The sequence below is a fragment of the Wyeomyia smithii genome, chromosome 3 (genome assembly GCF_029784165.1).
Source record: "Wyeomyia smithii strain HCP4-BCI-WySm-NY-G18 chromosome 3, ASM2978416v1, whole genome shotgun sequence".
In the NCBI taxonomy this organism is placed as follows: domain Eukaryota; kingdom Metazoa; phylum Arthropoda; class Insecta; order Diptera; family Culicidae; genus Wyeomyia; species Wyeomyia smithii.
Window position 1 is genome coordinate 215,806,937 of NC_073696.1, and position 23,798 is coordinate 215,830,734.

Below are 23,798 nucleotides of genomic sequence, written 5' to 3' on the forward strand. Positions count from 1 at the left end.
ATGGAGAAATCCATAATCTTACTCAATGTCGGAATTGTCAAGCCTATGGTCATGGAACTCGAAACTGCTATATGGCAGCAAAATGTATGATTTGTGGTGACACTGGTCATACGAAAGATATCTGCCCCGTGAAAGAGACCACTAATAGTTTCAAATGTGTAAATTGTGGGGGAAATCACAAATCTAATTTCTTTTATTGTCCTGTAAGGTCAAAAATTATTGCTTTCAGACAACGTAGGAATTCTAAGAAACCTGTTGTCAATGTGGGTATACAAAAGACTTTCAATACTGTTCAGGCATCACCAGCACTTTCATTAGCAGGTGTGTCTGTAGGTATTAATTTAAATTCAGATAACAAATTTCAGACAAAAAACCTGTTCTGGCAACACCAGGCTGTTCATATGCCAGTGTCCTTACAGGTAATATTTCAAATTCAAACAGTAACAAACCATTTGTGTTTGGTGCTGAAAAGTCAGCCAGTATTGATGATTTAGGTAGTCCAACTCCAGAAAAGATTGAATACCTACAACAATCCATGCTGCAGCTAATGTCCGTTTTGTTGAACTGTAACTCGATGTACGAGGCTGTTCAAGAAAGTATAAAATTTACAACTAATATTATTATGAAATTGAAATTCAGCAATGATTTCAAATAATGCTGTTAATTTTCTAAATTGGAATGCTCGCCCTTTAAAAGCGAAGGAAGATGATTTTTTCAATTTTTTGACAGTCCACGATGTGCATATTGCAGTTGTGACTGAAACGTTTTTAAAGCCAAATATTAAACTAAAAAAGAACCCAAATTACATGGTTTATAGGTTTGATAGAATTGATGTTGCCGGTGGTGGAGTCGCAATAGTTATCCACCGTCGAATAAAACATCGTGTTTTACCCATGGGCACAACTAACGAAAATTTCTAGGGAAGGGGGGGTCTAGTTTTCATACACTTCATTTAAAAAAAAAATAGGAAAAAGAGTTACAATGCGCCTATTTAAAAACGCATAAAGTAGTGTCGTAACAGAAGACAAAATCACTTCAATCGGGAATAAATCTCCGAAGATGTATTGAATATCTTGATCATCTCTTTCAGCTGACACTGATTCGATGTTGAGGCGAACTAGGTTTGGTAAACGGCTGGGCAGTGCGTACCAGCAGTACACCCGTGCTAGTCGGCATAAAATAGATCCCAGTGTGGTCCAAGGCATAATGCCATATTCTTAACTCCACGTGGAACCGACTGGAATACGAGCAACCATGAGAAGATTGGGGAACCGGTGGGAACTTGGTCGTATGCTGACAGGGAAGCGGTAGTTGTTCTCCTTGGAGAGCAGCTTGTCTGAGCGTCTGTTTTTTCAGGATGGGGGCGGCTCGAACAGCGACTGATCCGAAGTGGACGGTGAACTATGAAATGCGGTGTCTCGTCCTACACCCCATACGGCGGCCCCGTCGCGAGACTAGGTATCACAGCCCTAGTAAAGCAGCATGCTAAAATAAACATACTACGAACAATCAAGAATTGAAAACGAACCGGAATTACCCGCAATGATCTAGTGACGAAATAAGGCCGACTATTAGAAGCACGGTTCATGTAACAGTAGATCGCTTAACGCCTCGGATGCCGACCGTATCCTGCTGGATCAGCTAGAACTTCACCAGTTCGGCATCGTTGCGCTCCAGGAGCTTTACCGAAAAGGAGAGAAGGTACGGCGAATTTGTGGCCGCAGGGCACAATTTTACCAGAACGGCGGCACAAACAATGAGCTTGGTACCGGTTTTATAGTGCTGGGCAGGATGAAGAATCGTGCGATCAAGTGGCAGGCGTTCAGCGACACGTTGTGTTTGTTGAGGATAAAAGGCCGGTTCTACAACTACACCATCCTCAATGCCTACTGCCCTCTCGAAGGACGTGCCGATATAGAGAAAGGAACGTTCTACGCACAGCTGGGGAAACTCTACGATAGCTGCTCACGTAGAGACATCAAGATCGTCATTGGGGACATGAACGCTCAGGTCGGTAAGGAAAACATATATAAGCCGGTGATTAGCCCGCACAGCCTGCACACCACCTCCCTGACACCGTAATCTCATTTCCTATAGTTTGACAGTACCCCCATTATGACGAACCCCTCGATGCCGAGCCCCAAACAACAATGGCCGCAAAGAGAAGATATCTGACGTGCTCTTCACTCCCGTTCAGTGTTGCCTAATCTATCGATGTCGCTGTTTATAGCAGTGTGAAGCACAGCAGTGTAACATGCCATTTCATTCCCGCGTATACAAAAGTACAGGCTACGAACGTGTCAGGGAGATGCTGCACACCGTCACGAACGACAACGGCCAGGGATGCGTCAACTTCGCAGCTTCCCACAGACTGGCAGTCCGAAGAACCTGCTTTGTAACAAAAAGTCAAAAAATTGGTCGCAGTGATAAAATACCCAACACGAAAAAAAAACCTGCTTTCCCCAAAAAGACATCCACGAAACCACCTGGAGATCACCTGACCAACGTACAACAAACCAAATTGACCATGTTCTCTACGACGGCTCTTTTTTCTCAGGCATGCAAACGTACACACCAATTGTGGTGGGTGTATTGGCATGACCACTTCGATCGAGTCTAGTGCGACGAAGTAAAAAGTTGAAGATGTAGCTGATACGATCGGTAGTTCTCTACGGAATCGATACATCAACGCTTTTGGCCTCAACGCTCTTGGAGTTTTCGAACAGAAGGTGCTGCGGACTATCTATTGTGGAGTACAGACAGACGACGGATAACAGTGCATGAACCATGAGCTGCACGCGCTGCTTGGAGAGAACCCCGTTGCACAGCTGGCGAAAGTCAATAGGTTGCGGTGGCCCGGTCGCGTCGTAAGGATGCCGGACGATGATCCTGTGAAATCACTTCTCTTCAGCAACCCTGTGGACTAGGGGGCGCAGCGTGCGCGATGGCTCGACCAGATCGAAAGAGATTTGCGGGTGATGAGACGTCTGAGGAACTGGCGAAACACAGCCCCAAAACCGAGCAGCATGACAACAACTCTTTGATACAGCACGAGCCACCACGGCACTCATCTTATTAGTGAGGTAAGTAAGAGAGCTAGGTTTGAGATTCGATCCTGGGCACAGTACTAGTTCTCAGCCAATGAATGATGACTTCTCAATTTGTGTTGATTTTGATGCTCTGATAGGAAGTATGGGATGTATTTATATTGACTACTTATTCTCTGGGAAATCCTAGGGGGGCTTAAAACTTGCTAGGGGGGGCTGTAGCCTCCCTTAGCCCTCCCGTAGTTGCGCCCATGGTTTTACCCCATCTTGAAACCAAAGTTATCGAGAGTTTGGGAATTGAAATTGAAACAAGTATTGGCATTTTATTTATAGCCGCAGTGTATTTGCCTTTTCAATGCACTGGTGAGCGAAAAAATTATTTCAAGGGAGATTTGCAAAAACTCACAAGAAATAAATCTAAATTTTTAATCATCGGTGATTTTAATGCGAAACATCGATCTTGGACTAATGCTCAAAGCAATTCCAATGGAAAAATATTGTTTAATGATTGCTCGGCTGGATTTTATTCAGTTTTATTTCCAAATGGTCCTACATGTTATTTTTCTATTAGGAATCCATCTACAATTGATTTGGTACTAACAAATCAAAGTCATTTATGCAGTGATTTATTAACTCATGCTGACTTTGATTCTGATCATCTTTCCATAACATTTTCTATTTCCCATGAAACTATTTTAAATCCCGCTAGATCTGTGTTAAATTATCACAAGACTAATTGGATAGATATCGTTCTACGATCGAAGAAAATTTGAATGTTGATATTATTTTACAAAATAGTGCTGACATTGACAGAGCATTAGATAATTTTATCAGCTTAATTCTCAATGCCCGGAATTTATCAGTTCCTAAGGCTCGAGTGAAATTTAATGCACCAATTATTGACAGTGAACTCCAACTTCCTATACGTTTGAAGAACATACGGAGACGTCAATACCAAAGATCTCGTGATCCTGCTTTGAAAATTATTTTTCAAGAATTACAAAAGGAAATTAAACATAGATTCACTCTCTTGCGAAATGAGAATTTCATGAGAGAAGTTGAACAACTAAAACCTTATTCAAAACCTTTCTGGAAACTTTCGAAAGTTCTTAAGAAACCTTCGAAGCCCATTCCAGTCCTTAAAGATGGTGATTGCATTTTTCTAACGAATGAACAAAAATCGCAAAAACTTGCTCAGCAGTTTGAGAGCGTTCATAACTCCAATTTGAACGTAGTAAGTCCTATTGAAAATGAAGTAAACCAAAAGTATGATCAGATCACCACCCAAGAATTTCTTTCTGAAGAGGTATTGGAAACAAACTTGAATGAGGTGCGAACTATTCTCAAAAAATTCAAAAACATGAAAGCACCAGGAGATGATGGGTTTTTCTATATCCTCATCAAAAGACCTCCCGAAAACTCTTTAAATTTCTTGGTAAAAATTTTTAACAGATGCCTTGCACTAGCACATTTTCCTACGAAATGGAAAAATGCCAAAGTCACTCCAATTTTAAAACCCGAAAAGAATCCAGCTGAGGCATCAAGTTATCGACCAATTAGTTTACTTTCCTCTATTAGCAAACTTTTTGAAAGAATAATTCTCAATAGAATGATAACACATATTAATGAGAACTCAATTTTTGCAAATGAGCAGTTTGGTTTTCGCCATGGGCATTCCACTACTCATCAGTTACTTAGAGTAACAAATATGATTCGAACTAATAAATCTGAAGGCTATTCGACTGGAGCAGCTCTACTAGATATAGAAAAGGCATTCGACAGTGTTTGGCATAAAGGTTTAATAGCTAAAATGTCAAATATCAGTTTTCCGCTTTACCTTACAAAAATGATACAAAGTTATTTAACTGACCGCACTCCTCAGGTTAACTATCTGAATGGTAAATCTAATAGATTGCCTGTTAGAGCTGGTGTGCCTCAGGGGAGTATCTTGGGCCCAATCTTATATAACATTTTAACTTCTGATCTTCCTGATTTACCAACAGGTTGTGAGAAATCTCTGTTTTGTGACGATACAAGCATTTCCGCAAAAGGAAAAAGCCTTCGTGTTATATGCAGTCTGCTACAAAAAAGTTTAGATATATTTTCTTCATACTTGCAGAAATGGAAGATTTCCCCTAATGCTTCTAAAACACAGTTAATTATTTTTCCTCATAAGCCAAGAGTTTCATTTCTCACACCCACCCATAACCACGTTATTAAGATGAACGGTGTGGTCTTAAATTGGTCTGATCAAGATAAATACTTAGGGCTAATTTATGATAAGAATCTTACTTTCAAGGAGCACATTGAAAATATCCAGTCAAAGTGCAATAAGTATATCAAATGTTTATATCCTCTTATCAACAGGAAATCTAGACTTTGTCTCAAGAATAAACTGTTAATTTACAAACAAATTTTTAGGCCAGCAATGTTATATGCAGTTCCCATCTGGACAAGTTGTTGTACAACCAGGAAGAAGACACTTCAAAGGATTCAGAATAAACTTTTGAAAATGATTTTGAAGCGTCCTCTCTGGTTTAGCACGAACGAGCTACATAGGCTCACTAATGTAGAAACATTAGAAAATATGTCAAGCCAAATTATCAACAAATTCCGACAAAAATCGTTGCAATCCTCAATTGCAAAGATTAGCTCACTTTATAGTCAGTAAGATAGTTTTAAGTTTATTTTAAGTTTATTTTAAGTTTCGTTTTATTCCTTTTTTTTCTCCTTGACAAGTAGGTTTAAGATTTTTCCTACAATTACATTAGTTTAATTTTAGTTAGTTTGATTTTGATGCTCTGATAGAAAGTATGGGATGTATTTATATTGACTACTTATTCTCTGGGAAATTCTAGGGGGGACTTAAAACTTGCTAGGGGGGGCTGTAGCCCCCCTTAGCCCTCCCGTAGTTGCGCCCATGGTTTTACCCCACTTGAAACCAAAGTTATCGAGAGTTTGGGAATTGAAATTGAAACAAGTATTGGCATTTTATTTATAGCCGCAGTGTATTTGCCTTTTCAATGCACTGGTGAGCGAAAAAATTATTTCAAGGGAGATTTGCAAAAACTCACAAGAAATAAATCTAAATTTCTAATCATCGGTGATTTTAATGCGAAACATCGTTCTTGGACTAATGCTCAAAGCAATTCCAATGGAAAAATATTGTTTAATGATTGCTCGGCTGGATTTTATTCAGTTTTATTTCCAAATGGTCCTACATGTTATTTTTCTATTAGGAATCCATCTACAATTGATTTGGTACTAACAAATCAAAGTCATTCATGCAGTGATTTATTAACTCATGCTGACTTTGATTCTGATCATCTTTCCATAACATTTTCTATTTCCCATGAAACTATTTTAAATCCCGCTAGATCTGTGTTTAATTATCACAAGACTAATTGGGATAGATATCGTTCTACGATCGAAGAAAATTTGAATTTGAGTTTATTTTAAGTTTCGTTTTATTCCTTTTTTTTCTCCTTGACAAGCAGGTTTAAGATTTTTCCTACAATTACATTAGTTTAACTGCGAAAGCTAATCATTCAATAATATATACATATATATATATATATATATATATATATATATATATATATATATATATATATATATATATATATATATATATATATATATATATATATATATATATATATATATATATATATTTATATATTTATATATATATATATATATATATATATATATATATATATATATATATATATATATTTATATATTTATATATATATATATATATATATATATATATATATATATATATATATATATATATATATATATATATAAATAAATATATATATATATATATATATATATATATATATATATATATATATATATATATATATATATATATAAGTTTCCAGCAGAAATAACGTTCGAACGACCTATCCGGGCCTTTTCGTCGATGTTGCTACCACCTAATCATGCCACTTCAGCGAAAGCCACACAACAAAATGATCGATTTAATAAGAAACAGTTCGCTACCGGTGACCTCGTGTATGCTCGAGTCCATTGAGGCAACTCTTGGCTTTGGGAAGCAGCCACGATCATTGAACGAATCGTACAACGTATTCCTGGAAGATCGACAGCCACTTATACGTTTACACATTAATCAATTAAAACAACGTTCCGTAGAGGATGTTCCAGATGCAACTTCAAACCATGGTCCATTGTTCATATTTATCGATGGATTCGGTCAAGACGTATCAGCTGTTCTAGCTGTGGGATAAAATTCAGTACCTGAAGAGGAATTAGAAACTGATGAGTGACATTACTTCTAAGATGACTGCAATGATTCAGTTCCGGTTCCAACGCCTGTGAGACCCAAACGAAATATCCATTCGCCGGCAAGGTTCCGGCCGTTTTGGATGGTTTAATTGTAATGATGCACTGAAGCCACAAATCGACCTCAGACAACATTTTGAATTGTAAGATGGCGACTTCCGGTGTCTAGCAAACAGCCGAAAATGACCAAGTACCATTCAATATGAATGTTTCCGGAGAGTGATACTCAGGGGTCAGAAACTGATTTCACATGCCATTTGAAGTCCAAGATGACGACTTTCGGTTTCTGAAAAACAGCCTAAATTGACCAAATTCCACCCAATATGAGTATTTCCGAACCAGAATGATGCAAGGAGCTGAAAATTGAGCTCGGAAACCATTACGAATTGTAATTTGGCAACTTCTGGTTCCTGAAAAGAAGCCAAAAATGGTCGATTTCCATCCAATATGAGTATTTTCAGAACCAGAATGAAACACAAGTACTAGAATCGTCTACAGACATCATTTTGAATTCTAAGATGGTGACTTCAAGTTTCTGGAAAACAGCCGAAAATGACCAAACAACACCCAATATGGGTGTTTCTTGAATCAGAATGACACTCAGGGGCCAGAAATTGTCTCCAAATGCCATTTGAAAGTCCAAGGTGGCGACTCGGCTTCTGAAAAATAGCCTACAGAGACCAAATACCACCCAATATGAGTATCACCGGAACCAGAATGATGCAAGAGCTAAAAATTGACCTCACACCATTTTGAATTGTAAGATGGCAACTGCTGGGAAACAGCCGAAAATCATTGGATACTACTACATACAGATACTTCCGTAATCGAAATGATGTATAGAAGCCAAGCATTATGTACAACTTGAAGCCGAAACAGGTGCTCTTAGGCTCAAACGTGTTAAATTTTTTCAGGAAGGAGATCTACAGGGACACTTACGAATCCTCAAAAATTTCCAACTGAACAACTTAGTAACCATGAAGATTGGATGGACTCTAGGACTAACTTCAGTGTTCCTTTCAAAGTGATTGGATCCAATCGCACCGAATGGGAAGAAGGCGGTCCTAAAGTTCGTCCAGGATCAGTCATTTTTTATACAGATGGCTCTAAAATGGGCGAGTCTACAGGCGCTGGGGTCACTGGACCAGGCATAAATGTATCAATTCCAATGGGCCCACAGTTTTTCAAGCCGAAATAAATGCTATTTTAACATGCATGAATATTTGCTTAGCTAGGAAATATAAGAATGCCAATATCTGTATTTTCTCAGATAGTCAAGCAGCCCTCAATGCATTAAAAGCATATACATGCGAGTCGAAGTTGGTATGGGATTGTATTCAATCTACGACAACTAACTGCAACAAACGTTGTTAATCTATACTGGGTGCCTGGTCACTGTGGTATAGAAGGAAATGAAAAAGCCGATCTCTTAGCAAGAATTGGTTTTTCAACTGCATTCATCGGGCCGGAGCCATTCTGTGGGGTATCTTCATCCTGTTTGAAATCTGAGCTCAGAGGCTGGGAATCCATGATGATTGATGCCAACTGGAGGGCTTACTCCAAAGCAAGACAATCTAAACTATTCATTACACCATACGATAGAATCACACGGAACCTACTCTACTCAGTATGAATAAAGCGGATCTGAGTACGTTAACTGGCCTACTAACTGGACACTGTCCGAGTAGGTATCACCTTAAAAAAATAGGTAAACTGACAGATGACATATGTCGTTTCTGTAATTCTGAAGTAGAAACCTCGGAACACTTACTATGCCAATGCAGCGCTTGCTTCAGCGAAGACTGCGTATTCTTGGAAAAGGTGTCCTTACGCCTAACGAAATATGGTCTGCTGAACTAACGAAGGTTCATCAAAGAAGCCATACCTTCTTGGGGTGAAATGCAAAGTCTGGGGGCGACTATCACTGATAGTTATAGTGATGGAACGATCTGAAAGTGCATATAAAGTAACGCGGAGTATACCACAATATATCTAACTAATGGTAGCAGTGGTCATAGGCTCCTACAAGAAAAAAAAAAGCCAAGCATTGACCCTGAACACCATTTTGAATTCGAAGATGACCACTTTCAGTTTCTGGAAAACAACGAAAATAACTGAATACCACCCAATATGAGTATTTCCGGAATAGAGGTGATGTGCCAAAAGTCGAGGATGTTGTCATACCGAAAAAACCAATCATTTCAAACGTGATAAACAACTCGCAAGGAATCAACGAATTTGGAGTGTTTAAAATTATTAAATTGAATACAAAAATAGGCGGGACGAAGTTTGCCGGGTCAGCTAGTTGATTCATAAATTTGAAAAATAAAATAAAATAGAGATAAATAAGAAATGATGATATTTTTTTATGATTTCCATCCTCAAAATGTGTTCCATTATCCACTCTTTAATAGCAAGTAGATTGAATGAATAATTCAGCAGTTGTACCTATCTATCGTTTGCCTAATTCGTAGATAGAAGCGAAAGCTTCCTGGAACTCATACAATATTGAATCAGGTCAATGTACGCTACCCGTGCCTAATGGTGAAACTGAAATATCTGTTCTTCGTGTATATATTCTTTAACTTCAACTGCCTAGAATTTGTTAGTGAAAAAAAAAATTGTGAGAAAAAAAGAATCATTTCAAACGGAAAATCAATAATTTTAAGCTTTGTGAACCTGATCCTAATTAGGAGTGCTTAAGATATCGCAAACTAAACGCAAACGTTATTGAACGATTTTAAATGGTGGACTGTTGAATTCGTATAGAGACGTCTTTATGAATTTGTGATTCGTATCTATTACATTACAACGCAGTGACGAAAAAAAAAATGAAATTGAACGTAGTTCTGTAAATTAACTATTATCATCAAAAAATATTGTACTAGTAAATATTGTAATAGATAACATAAACCAAATGAAATTGATATATGAGTACCTAATGATATTTGGATCATTTTATACATTTTTTTATTTGTTGTGAATTGTTCACCCAATCGTTTCGCTATCAAAAAGTAAATTTTGTAACATTATTCACTCATTGTAATGAGCCTAGTGAATCACAAATTACATGTAACCAGAGTTTTTTTTTGTTCTTGGAAAATTCACGTAAGCTCCTTTTCCTCGAGTTTTGGACATGTAACATTGCATATTTTTTTAAGGAAAACGCAATAAAAAGTTCACATGAAATTTAGATTTTGTCGTATTTCTCCAAAAAATTGAATTTTGACACTTTGATATTAAGAAAAATGTAATTGATAGGATCGATTTATGGTCGATGTATGCTCAAATAAGCAATTGATTCAAGGTGTTCAAGGTGTACCCCTAGTGCCGCTACATAGAATACAAAATAAATGGCTATCGAAAGCAACCTATTTCTGCTTGATAGTTTTAGCAGTTCCGTGCTAGGTTGACTCATCACCGTTGGAGAATAGCGTTTCCAAAAAGATCATTGCTGCACAAAATGATTAGCAGACTAATATTGTCAAACTATAAATTGTGCGATCCGATTCTTTTCACGAAACTATGAACTCATCGCGCGCAGAACAAAAAAAAAAAAACAAAAATCACCACTGAAGCTAAAAATGCGACGCAACTTCATCACTATTATCACGCGGCAATGATGATGATAGGTGCTTCCCGTAGAGCTTCCTCTAGTCTCTAATCTTTAGACCGACAATGCAGACAGACAGTAGATTTTTGTTTGTGCGAAGCAAAGAGCAGCGGCCGCGAGATAATAGCAGCCGCGAGATTTTATTGGCTTCACAACCTGTCGATCCTATGCGCGGATTCATTCTCAAGTCAAGCTACGTCGTCTGATGTGTCAATGTGAAGGGGGCCCGCCCGCGGATTTACAGCCGGCGTCAGTTAATGTGCCTCGAGAGAACTTCGTATAGCACGGTGTTGGATGATGTAAATATTGATTGATTAGTTAGCGCTTTGTAAGTGGTTACACTGTTTATAGGAGACTGCTGTAGAAACTGTAGCGGCTGTGTGGCGCACCGAACAAACACCAACACTAAGCATGTGAACACCATGACAAATTTGGTTAACCTTCCCACAATAGGCCTATTGGAGATCTGATCCGGTTTTGATTCGATGGTCAATTGAAGCTTGGTTTTGTGCTTCGGCAAAAAATGTCAGTAATTATTCGGTAATTAACTCGTAGAATTTTTTGCTGGCATAGAGCACCGGATGAATTTTAGAATGTAAATTTTACCTTTGGTCTAATTTCACGGAACGTTCCATGTTATCATGTTTTCTCACCAATCAAATCAATAAGGTTTGTATGACAAGCATGTCATGATAGATATTGAGAATTTCTAAGTAAATTGCACCCCGACCATTTGGTCGGCTAACGTTTGCTTCAAGGCCAATTCAAGAATTTGTTGTTAAGATTTACTTTCATTTCATGTATTGAAGGAAAACGTTTCAACAACAATTATTACTTTTCGTAGATCTTATTAAAGTCACCATAGTTCTTTGTTTGTGATTCATTATGGATACTGCAGTGCGGACTACAGTGACTAAACTTTTTACTCGAAGGGAAAGGATAGCTGCAAAAGTGTTCTCAGCATGGGTTAAGGTGTCACAGCATCAATTTTGATTTCGCTTAAATAGTTTAAAACAAACTGGTATGATTCTTAAGATGAGTTAAACTAGGTTTTTCGAACCATATTTCGGAATGGGCCTAAATGTGTTGGAAAATTGTTGGTACGATTAGTACGAGCGCTTTTCTGTTACATAGCAAATGTTCAGAGGTCTCAGTTTCATTGTCACAGAAGCGTAATATGCCTGTTCGACTCCGCTGTAGGTTTTTTAACCCTCTAGTGCCCATGTTAATTTCTAGACGGGCTTCGGTAAAATCGCTATGAACCATTATAATCACTTTTTAAATATTTATGGAAGCTTTTCAAAACATCGACTGAAGCCTGCCAAATGGCGGCATTGGGCACTAGAGGGTTGAAATAATATTTAGCTGTGTCCTGTGACCAGTCACACACTGAGTGATGTTTTTTACTTTTGTACACTAAGGAACTCAAAATCCCGAAAAAAACCTTCAATTTTAAGACACTGAGGCAAGTTTGTTGAATTGCGGATTTTGGGTACGAATGAAACCGAGTGGTTGTTCAAGAAGGTTTGTATTTTTTGACGTAGTGTGAAGATGCTTTGTCTGGCCAAAATGAAAATATGAAAGCAAAATTCTCTTCAAACATTCATTTTGGTACACTTCTAAACTGGTAGCACAGAACAAAAATCTGCTGCAAATCCTAGTCCACGCTTTCGCATTCGTTTTGTGAGGTTCTATCCTACATTGATTTTACAGTGCAGTTGAAAAGTTCGCTTCAACATATTGAATATGCAACAAAAATTTATTTTTTTTTGCTTCAATGATAAGACAAAAAGGTGATCCTAAATATCAAAATTGAGTTGAGACTGGACCGCATAAAAGGATTTGTTAAGCGGAAATTCAGTGAAAATTCACAATCAACATGAATTAAAAAAGTTAAAGGGTATGTGCTTGAGTGCACAAACGTAGGCTTGCCGTGGGACTATGGTGGGTGTAAAGATTTAATTCTGCCATAGCCATAGTATACAACACACACCAAACACAATAATCCATTAACATTTCACAAAAAACCACACACACCTGTCTTAAACCACAGCATACAAATACCAATAGCCACGTGAACTGCCCGTAAATGCATGACAGTCCCATGTAATTTCACATCACTTTCTGCTTAAACCTCGAAAACTTCTGCACATACTCGGTGCTCTCAAAAAATCGCAAGAAAAAGCTTTTTGTTGCTAAATTGATTAGAAAAATATGAATTTTGGTCAGTCTCATGTTATAAATAAACGCAAAACAAGCTCAGTGCTGAAAATAACTAGCATAAAATTCTGGTCACTATCATAGAAATACCAATTGAAGTATGTACTAATAGGAAAAATAAATCACTGGTTGCCTATATAAGTATTCTGTCATGAACCTCGGATAAATGCATTTTTGCACACACATGTTATACACACATACACGTAATACACACATACACAAACACACACACACACGCACACACAGACACACACACGCGCACACACACACGCACACACATGCACACACACATATGCACACACACGCACACACACACATTTACATACACACACACACTTACATACACATACACTTACACACACACTTACACACACATTTACACACACACTTATACACACACACACTTATACACACACACACACACACTTACACACACACACACACACACACTTACACACACACTCACACACACTTACACACACACTCACACACACACGCACACTCGCACACACATACACACACGTTACTTACACATACACACACATACACACACGCCACTCACAGATACACACACGCCACTCACACATACACACACGCCACTCACACACGCCACTCACACTTACACACACGCTATTCACACACCCACACCCACACGCTACTCAGACACACACGCTCGATATACGACACACTATACCTACACTATTGGCAGCACCCAAACGGCTTCCAAGTCTTCCAATGGTCCCCAGTGCCGTTCACGTCCAATTCCGGGGTGTATTCCAACAACGATATCTGAATTAGATTACCACTGAGAGGGTCCAACTCAGATCGAAGGGAAACCGAACTGTTCGCCTTGACGGTCGACCAGGGAATGATCTTCTCTCAACACGGAATGTCCTTTTATAGCGTCACTCAGTGTGGGGAACTTGTGTGATTGGGGGAAGAACCAATCACGTGGCAGCATCTCTGCTTTCTTTCTTCGTCGCTTACGTTGGGTGATGAATGCGATGCCATTTGGCTGGCATTGCTAGCCAATGACTGATTGCGTGAAATCATTTCGTCTATTTTTTTGGAGTGGTTAGGAAAATATACCAATCGTATGAAAAATGTATGTGGATATTCGACCTTAATACTTTTCCGCAATTTTCACGCAGTAATGAGAAAAAGCTAACTGAAATTATCATGTTATACAAATCTTGTATATTTTAGCTTTCCGGTATATTAACTACTGAAATCGGAACAGTTGTTTGAGCGCTATAAGCATCTAAAATCTTCCATTCCGCCAATTAAAAACGTTACATGCTCAATCTAGTTTTCACAGAATGTACCTTAGTATAGTGAAGAAAGACGTAGTCCCAAGTCAAAAAAATTAAACAAGAAATCTCTTGACCGTTAAAATATTGCCTAACAATTATTTTGGATCGTACACCCCACGACTGTTGAAACCATTCTAAACAGTTAGTTGAATTACTTAAATATTTTCGTTGGAGTTGGAAACCGAATTTATCGACTAACGACTATAATTTTTTTTCTCGTACCGTTTATTATACCTTACATTGCGATAAATGACATTAGATGCAATGTAAAGAAACGATTGTCGTTAGTCAAAATATTCGGTTTTCAATTCGGGCAACAATGGAATTCATTGAAAAAAAAAATATTCACATAAAAACGTTGCACGTATACGGGTGGTACTGTACGATTACCATGAAAATGCACTCTCGCTATACAAGTACCGGAGACAACTAAGAATTCTCTCGACGAAAGAGCGGCGAGAGGTCGGACAGTCTTTTTGCTTTTTGGTTTTGTATGGGAACAAGCGAGACCGAAATAATTCTTCTAGACCAGATGGGTTAAATCTATACCAGATGGGTTGGTTAAGAGTGGATCACGCCACCTCACAGCCATCGACATATAGAGTCGGTATTGGGATTCGAACCCAGGCCACCAGCGTGGTTGACGGAGATATTACCAACTACGCTAGGCCCCCTGTCCGCAATGCTTCTTGTTTCTACGCCAGGAGACAGACCTTCCATATACATACTCCTTATCTCTCTGAGCGTGTTGGCTTCATAGTAAAAGAACCCCGAAATAATCCGAAGTATCAGTTGTCACCTGTTAGTATTCTCTTTGGTTTTTGCTTATTGGGTGTTACGAACACTGACGAGCGGTAATGAGTTGTATGCAAAAAATTTTACCTCCAAAAATCGCTAAGAAGTAGTGCTTACAAGTTTCGTCTTTTCGTAGAGACCTCCATGCAATATTTCTGCGCAATCGGACTTTGGGAACATGTGCCTCAGAGCGTTCAAAGTTTCACGAAAAATGTCGATGAAAAAAAAACCATATGAAATTGTCGATATCGAAATGTTTTTTGGTGCCAAATGTCCTAAAAATGCATGAAACGTCGAGACTGGTTGACGTACTAAGCTAGCGGCCTCCTCGCGTGAGTGGCCGTGGCTTAGCAATCTCTTCAGGCGCCGCCGTTGCGATTGAAAGAGCCGTGTGACAGAAGCACGAGCCAGAGGTTTTCCCTTGTCATTCGGTTGCATCACCGGATCGGGAAGACAGTCCATCAGGCTCTTCTCTTACCCGCTAGGTGAACCAAGGTTTAGTGATCGAACTGAAGGCCCTACATCCAGCGATTCGCTGTCGAGATGGAAGTCCTCCTCCAGTTCCATCTACTCAGTTTTGCCTGCTGCGTGCGGCCTTGGAGCTTGTCAGCTCCACTTTTTTCGGCAGAGTGAGGTTGCCGGCGCCCGGGTTTGATATTTGTTGTATATTTTTGTTCGAATCCAGTTTTGATCCCACGAGTTTCTAACGAAAAAAGGGAGTCCTTTGCGTGTTCCGGTGGCCTAACGCAGAAGGTTTTAACACTGTGGAAGTGCGCCAGGTATTTCACCGGTTCCGTTAGCGGCTGAGAATTTGTTAAAACCCCTCACCATACATCTATCGGCTCGGGTCGCATTGGTTAAGAGCTATTACAACCATTCTCCTTTCCAGGGGCGTTGGACCCTCTGCTTCAGTTCTCAGTAATTTAAGTCTATTCACACAGGCTAATGCAACGGTTCTCAACCTGGGGTACGCGGTAGAAAAATCAGTAATGGCGAACAAAGCAATTTTTCTTTATAATGCCTCATTTGTTGTTTAAACTTGCTCTAAAAACATAACTGTAGCAATCAAACAAACCATAGTTTACTTTGAGACCTGAACTAGACTATCACAACATGATCTATTATTACTCTCTCCTGCTCTGCGAGAACATGACAAACCCAGGGGGTACAATTGATTTGGAAAATATCGCCAAGAGGTACGCAGACAAAAAAAGGTTGAGAACCGCTGGGCTAAACTAAACTAAAGAGAACCGTCACAGGCGGAGTGAGTGCCAAATATTTTAGAAATGCATGAAACATCCTCTTAGAAAAGCACCCTTATCTCAAAAATTTCTTAGTCCCAGAAAGTCGAATTTTTCGATTTTTTTTTAAGATTACACCAGATCTCGACGTTTCATGCTTTTGGCATCAAAAAATTTGTTTTCGATTTAGACTGTTTCATCCTGTGCTTTTCTTTATTAGTTGAAATAGTAAAACTTTGACCGCTTTGAGGCACGTGTCTCGAAGTCCCATTGAGCTGAAATTTTGAATGGGTACTCTTTTCGAGAAGAAGAAACTTTTGAGCCCTACTTCTGAGCGATCTTCGAAGGTCCAATTGTTTTACAAATATATGCTGAACATTGTTACCCTCTAAATGCTACAGTTTCTCTAGATATTTGAAAAATATCTAATTTTAAGGACTAACGGCATAACTCCAAAACAAGAAGAGTTAGAAGAAAAATGTCTTCGGCAAAATGACAACATTATCTATAACTTTGCTGAAGACACCATTTCTCTGAAGAGTCAGACTAAAAAGTTAGTTCAGGAGTGAAGTTCTGAACTAAAACTTATTGTCATTCTCCGAGGCATACTAAATTTCTTCTGAACATAGTATGTCAATAAAACCAGTATTTGGAGGGTATATCAAAAAAGTTCACGATTTTGAAATCTCGTACCTCTGTACAACGGTATACCAGCAGGAGTGTCTCAAAAAGCGAGTTCTACTATTGACGTAGGACTACGTCTTTGTTTTCTATACTAGATTACATTTTGTGAAATTGAAAATGAAACTGGCAAATATTGCGTCAGATTTCAAACGATTATAGCAAGCGAACGACTTAATGCATCTTAGTCATTTATATGTCGGTGGATAGATAAAGTGTGTAACAATTGTTTGATATAATGTTTAACATTGTTGCTATACTGCTTAATGGTGAAAAAGGTGAAAAGTTCCAAGGTCAAGCTTTCCCATACATTTCGCTCGCTATTGGCTTGCTTCCCGAGCACAGATAACAATAACATGGACGAAATAAATTCCACTGCCTACATATTTTGACTCAACAAAGTGTTTTGTTCCGTTTGTCTTTCTCGAAACTGCGTGGCCACGCCCTCATGGCAAAAATCTACGCTGAACTCGATACAAGAGACTGCGCGTAGAATATTCAGCTTCAGTCTAGTTTGTCACACAATAGCGAGTGGAGTATAGCTGTTAGAGGTACGCGACATTGAGAAACGAGGGCTGCATACGAGTCATCTTCCAGGCACTGCGGAACACCTTACCTTTATTTTGCATACGGCAGCAACAGTTACCACCGTACGCTGCAGAATATTAAGCTTGCACAGCTACTGGAGGGCACAGCGGAGAGCAAATTTTATTATGCGCGGTCAAGCAAAATATTCAATGCTTCTGATGGTGCGATCATCAACGTTCTGTAGCACGAATTTCTAACTGAAGATTATGAAATCGGTTCTTTTCAGAACAATAGATGCTTGAAGATAAGAGTTATGAGAATTTTCGCAACTACTACTAGTGTAAAATTTTCATGTATTCATGCATCGTTAGTTTTACAATAACGACCATCAAATATAAGCGGTAGTGTTGCCTATGAACAGTTTATCGCAGCATATCGTTAGGTGAAGTCAATACTGGCATAACTCAAAATTCATAGTTTCGAGAAAAAACGCGTTTAAAAATTTGTGTCAAAAATTATATTCTTCATTTTCGTGAAAAATTCCAATTTTAGGACTTCCTATTTTTTTTAAACATGATAGACTCAAAGTGCATGTAATAAGCAAGTTATATAAGTTGTAACCTCGTTTTTCCGTCTTTTTAGAGATATTTTGGATTTGTGCAATAAAGCCAGATCTACTTTTAACTCTGGATTTTTTGTAAATTTTGAAATGGGTCTTTGTGAGATGAAACTTGTAACGAAACCGCATCGTTTGCCATTAAAAACTCAAAACTGCAAAATTTTGAGTAGTGCCAGTATTGAATTCAACCGACGATATAATATATACATTTAGTCCTACGTCACCATTTCATACAACCCCTAGGGCTGTATTCCTTGTAGTATTTATTAAACCACACAGGAAACCGCAAGGTAGGTACAGTGTCAACAGGGTAGATTTCATCACAAAGGGTTAACCCACCCAATTGTTCCCAATTCCGTCCAATACAAAAGTACTGGACAGTAACGAAGAGGAAAATAGGAATAAGAATTACGGGATGCCGCACAGATGGCGAGTAACTGGAACAAACTAGCCGCTTAGGTGGACTTGGTGTGTTTAGAAAACGATGGTGCGAATTCCGAAGTAAATTCGCGATTCGACGACTGACGAAATAATTTTCTTATATTTTTCTCTGGAAGTACAATAAAAAACCTTCATTCAGCTTAACATGTTTCCTAAGTCAAACCAACTCCAAGATAGAGCTAATTCATTTGTTTTGGATTCTAAATCTTTATGTCAAAATAGTGTTGCCGAAATTGTTTGGTGAATAACTATTTGTAGAATTGCTATAACGTAGGTTTGACGGTTCAAAATTCGTGAAACGTTAGAAATATATTCAATATTAAAGCAATTTTCATTATTTCAATAAAATAATCGTAATTAATTACTCATATAAAAAAATTGATTTAAACGCTATCAGCCTTTAAGTACTAAGCACTTCGAGAAAAAATAGAAAACGCGAGCTATGCTGCCGTTCCAAACATTATCATCCCAGTGTACTTAAGGATTGTGTAAAACATGGGACAACTATGCTTGGAACGGCAGTATAGTTCGACGAAAAACCTCTGTTGAAATACCAGTGAATAAGAACTTGAGAAGAGGTAATACACTAAAAGCGTTTTTAACACATCTATTTTTTTTCAAATTTATGCGATATTTATGAGATTTCTTATCCTTCCTTGCTTCCTTATTGAGCTGATAATGTTTTTCATCGTCCGAGAGTAGTATAAAGACCTATTTCATTTTAATTTGAGCCTTTTACGTTATGAAAAACACAACAAAAACGCTCAAATTAAAAGAATTATTATCTTTCAATATAGAGCGCAGCTAATTATTTTTGTCGCTGACATTACAGAAAGCTTTTGAAAAAAATGAGCGAACAATGTAACGGACCGGAAGAATCGATACAAAAAGGAAACACTGATTTCCCTGCATGGTTGACCTTCTTCCACGGAATACGATAACCGTGGCCTACTGAGGGCACCCGTGCAGGTATCGCACGTTACTGTCGCCATACGTGCGCCCATAAGTTAGAGGATTAGCCTGGAAAGAGCTGTTAGGCAGGTAGGGTTGGGGTGGGTATATAGCTACCTTCGCGTAAACAATTTCTGCTGTCTGTCAATCAATTGACGCGGGCTGAAGCGAAGAGGGATAGCCGTAGAACACAGTATCGCGCTGATATGGCGGCGGGGTTCGAAAGCTGCTACTCATATGCATCCAGAAGCAGTGGGTGTAGCGGATATTTTTAGGTGCACACTGCGAAATTGGATTAGAAAGTTCTTTGCTGTTTTGTTTCGCTACAATATTATTTTAGCTACAATTGTGTTGTTGTACTTTCTGCATTATATATACCGAAAAAATCAGTAGATGGCAGCTGTTGTTGGATCACGTTTCTAAGAAGTTTTGAAACTTATGGTTACCTTGCCCACAGTATTGCTTTTCTGGTTGAAAGGGAAATTATCGATGGAAGATTGTTGTTAGCGAACATATTCTTTCCGCGGCATCAAGACAAAATATTCAATGATATTTTACCTCACGCATTTCGAGTGTTCCGTCTCAATGCACAGGTGGCTGCATAAGTTGACTTACTTTTGTTCGTTTCCCTATCATTTGTGTATATATTTTTTCCAAGTCTAGAAATCAATTTTCTACAACACGTTTATTGACAACACTTTAGTAGAGATTTTACCTACTAAAGCTGATATTTCTTTTGAACGGGAAGTTACTATCAAACAATCAACTTAATCGACAAGAAAACCAGAAAAACTTATTTTCAAAGAGCATATTGAGCAAGCAAAGTGTATCATCAAAGTGTATGTTTATATCCTCTCATTAATAGAAATTTCAAACTTTGTTTGAAGAAGAAACTTTTGATTTACAAACTAATTTTTAGACCAGCAATGCTTTATGCTGTACCGATCTGGTCAAGTTGTTGTTTCACAAGGAAGAAAACGATTCAAAGGATTCAGAATAAAATTCTGAAAATGGTTTTGAAGCGTCCTCCTTGTTTTGGTACACTCAAATTACATAGACTTACTGGTGTTGAAACATTAGAAGCTATGTCAAATAAAATTATTAACAATTTTCGACAAAAATCGTTGCAATCCTCAATTGCTACGATAAGCTCTCTTTATAACCAATAAGTTAGCAATTAAGTTAGTTGTAAGTTTACTTCCCCTTTTCTGACAAGTAGGTTTAAATCCCTACAAACGATAAGTCCTTATTGCGAAAGCAAACAAATCCTAACAATTAAAATTACAATTTTTTTAACAGTGTTGAGATGTCATCTTTTGTGGTTGGACACACATACTCATTATTTACTAATATTTATCATAAATACCTAAACTACTAACAACCCCCCCCCCCCTTAAAAAACAAGAAAACCAGAGGCAGAAGGTTCTTAATAAACCCAGAGAATTGAATATGTAAATTTACCATCTGTAGTTCCAAAAGAAACCTAAAAATCTTAATAATTCTACATTAGGAGAACTATTAGATGGTCTGAAGTAAAGCGAGAGGCTCTTTAACATAACATTGGAAAGTGTTAGTCAAATGACATCATCACCGTTAACCAGCGAACTGTTCAATTTGAACAAACCGAAGTACGTTGCGAAGTTTTGAGCGTTTCGGATATCGGTGCTTTGCTGATGACGGTAATACTAATGCAAATTAGGCCAGCGCAACAATTTGTTTTTGTGGAAGTGTATGTGTACTTTTTACTTTGTGTAGACTGCGGATTATCAATTTAGTTCATCGCAAGATACCTTTTCGTGATAGCGGAACATAATGTTCTATGAATAAATTTGACATAATGCCCATTTTATCCTAATGGCTGCTCACGTATCAACCGGTTCTATTTGTGTCATTTGTCATTATTGAATATTTCATGCTAGGCGTTATCATCATTGATCATTTAATACAAATGAAGGAGCAGTCGAACGGCGGGACGTGTTAATTAATAAAAAGTGTTCGCACGATTATTTCGTTACTGAGTTACAAAGATTAAAATATTAAAATTAGTTATTCTAATCTTTACACGCAATTATAACACTAATTGATGTCTTCTCTCCAATTTACAGTAAATACCTCCAGCTACGTCGGGGTGCAGCGCAAGAATCATCCGCTGTGCCACGAAACGATCCGCTGGAAATCAGAAGTGCCATTAACGGAGGGTCAGCTGCGCAGTAAGCGGGACGAGTTCTGGGACACGGCACCCGCCTTCGAGGGCCGAAAAGAGATCTGGGATGCTTTGCGGGCGGCCACCAGTGCGGCAGAAGCGCTCGACTTCCAGCTGGCACAAGCCATCCTGGACGGGGCCAACATTTCCGTTCCCAATGGGTATCTGACTGAGTGCTACGATGAGCTCGGATCGCAGTACAAGCTGCCCATCTACTGTTTGTCCTATCCAATCAACATAGTTAAGGAAGATTATGGACGCGACTCACCTGCGGAATACTCGGAACCAGTCGATGGCGGTAAGAAAAGATTGATTAGTCGTTAAGGAATAGACAAATAAATCTGGTTTGGCTTTTGCTAGGTACTGAAATTATCCTAAAGTTGCGACTATCGTCCACATGTACAGATACAAAATTACCAGTGTATTCTAAAGACACAATCGGTCAGTGTAAAAAGAAGTTACAGGTAGGACAATGATAAGTTTTAGGAGTCACTCGCCACAGTATGATAACAACTGCTTCATTCTAGGCCCAAGAAGGGATCGATGCATTTACCCAGCGGTGGTTCTATGGGGGCAAGCTGTTAGGTGATAAGATGCACATCGAAGAGGCCCACATACAGCCTGGCTACATAGTGCAGGTTATTGTAAATACCGAGAAACAGTCGTCACTGGCGATTAGCTAGCCGAAGAACGATCGCATCGCACAGCAGCGAACAACAGCGCGATGTAAACGAGTGACAGATGTTCGGAGATTGGGCGGCAATCTGGACATCGTATTGACGGTTCCCAACCCAAACGTTGGCTGCCAAAGTTCAGATGTGTTGATAAATATAAAATACTATCCAAACAAGAGATTTGATACCGCTACGATACCGGTGTGTGCAGACTCGGGTGCACCCATGGCAAACATGGTCCCTCCTGGCCTTGATCGTTACTGAATGCAGCTTTAGGGATGTTGAGTGCAAAATAAAGAATAAACATGATGCTGTCGGTATAATAGAGAAAAAAAGAACTTAATTTAAGTGACTAGTTATTAATATACTGATAAGAGGTAATTATTAATATATTATCAATCAATAACAAAGCATATTTAAATTTTACCCATATTGTGTTATGATTATTTGGTCAAATTCGCTGCCTGTCTAGTTCTTATTGAAGATTCTATCGAAGTTTACCAAAAACTGTGATAGAATGGTAGAGTACCCATTTCCGTTCAGGTGGTTTCAAGTAGGTATTTCCACTTGGAAAAATGGATTTCGAACAGAAACGTAGTGCTGTGGTTGCCTTGTTCCGAGCTGGCAAACGGCAGAAGTACATAATTCGTGAGCTGTCCGATTATTGTTTGTGCAAAAGTTTTGTATATCATAAGTCAAAAGATACCTAAAGACTGGAAGTACCAATAAACGGAATGGAGGAAGACGTCGACAACAGCCATTGTGAAGATTGGACCTTAAGCGGAATCCGAGACCGAATTGGCGGTGGATCTCAACAAATCTGATCTAAGTATCCGTCGGATCCTGAATGATAAACTTCAAACCAAGCCGTACAAAATCCAGAAGGTTTAAGACCTTTCAAAGATGCAGAAACAAGGAGCTTCAGCTTGAGCTTGAGGACCGTACATTTTGTAGTGGCTCCTCCGTTATTATTCTGAGCTAGTGAAGTTGCACAAGGAATCACGTATATGGGATTAGTTTGCCATATTTATTGTACGCCGGCCACCTCTTGACGATCGTTAGAGTAAGAGAGTATGTTGTAAGGAAGGAGATGTAACAATCGTTGTCGGGATCGAGTTTACCTCTGCTTCTCGACGACTGCGACGTAAAGGAAGG

At 38.6% G+C, this 23,798-nt stretch overlaps 1 protein-coding gene across 1 annotated transcript in view; it reads left to right on the plus strand.

The window, feature by feature from the left end:
• Positions 1-23,069, plus strand: part of LOC129731451 (ubiquitin domain-containing protein 1) — a 35,026-nt gene extending 11,957 nt beyond the window's left edge. The window contains exons 2-4 of the mRNA XM_055691458.1: positions 21,872-22,267; positions 22,330-22,433; positions 22,497-23,069. Of these exons, the coding sequence (XP_055547433.1) occupies positions 21,872-22,267; positions 22,330-22,433; positions 22,497-22,652 (656 nt within the window). The 3' untranslated portion in view covers positions 22,653-23,069. The remainder of the gene's footprint in view (positions 1-21,871; positions 22,268-22,329; positions 22,434-22,496) is intronic.
• The last annotated feature ends 729 nt before the right edge of the window (positions 23,070-23,798 follow it).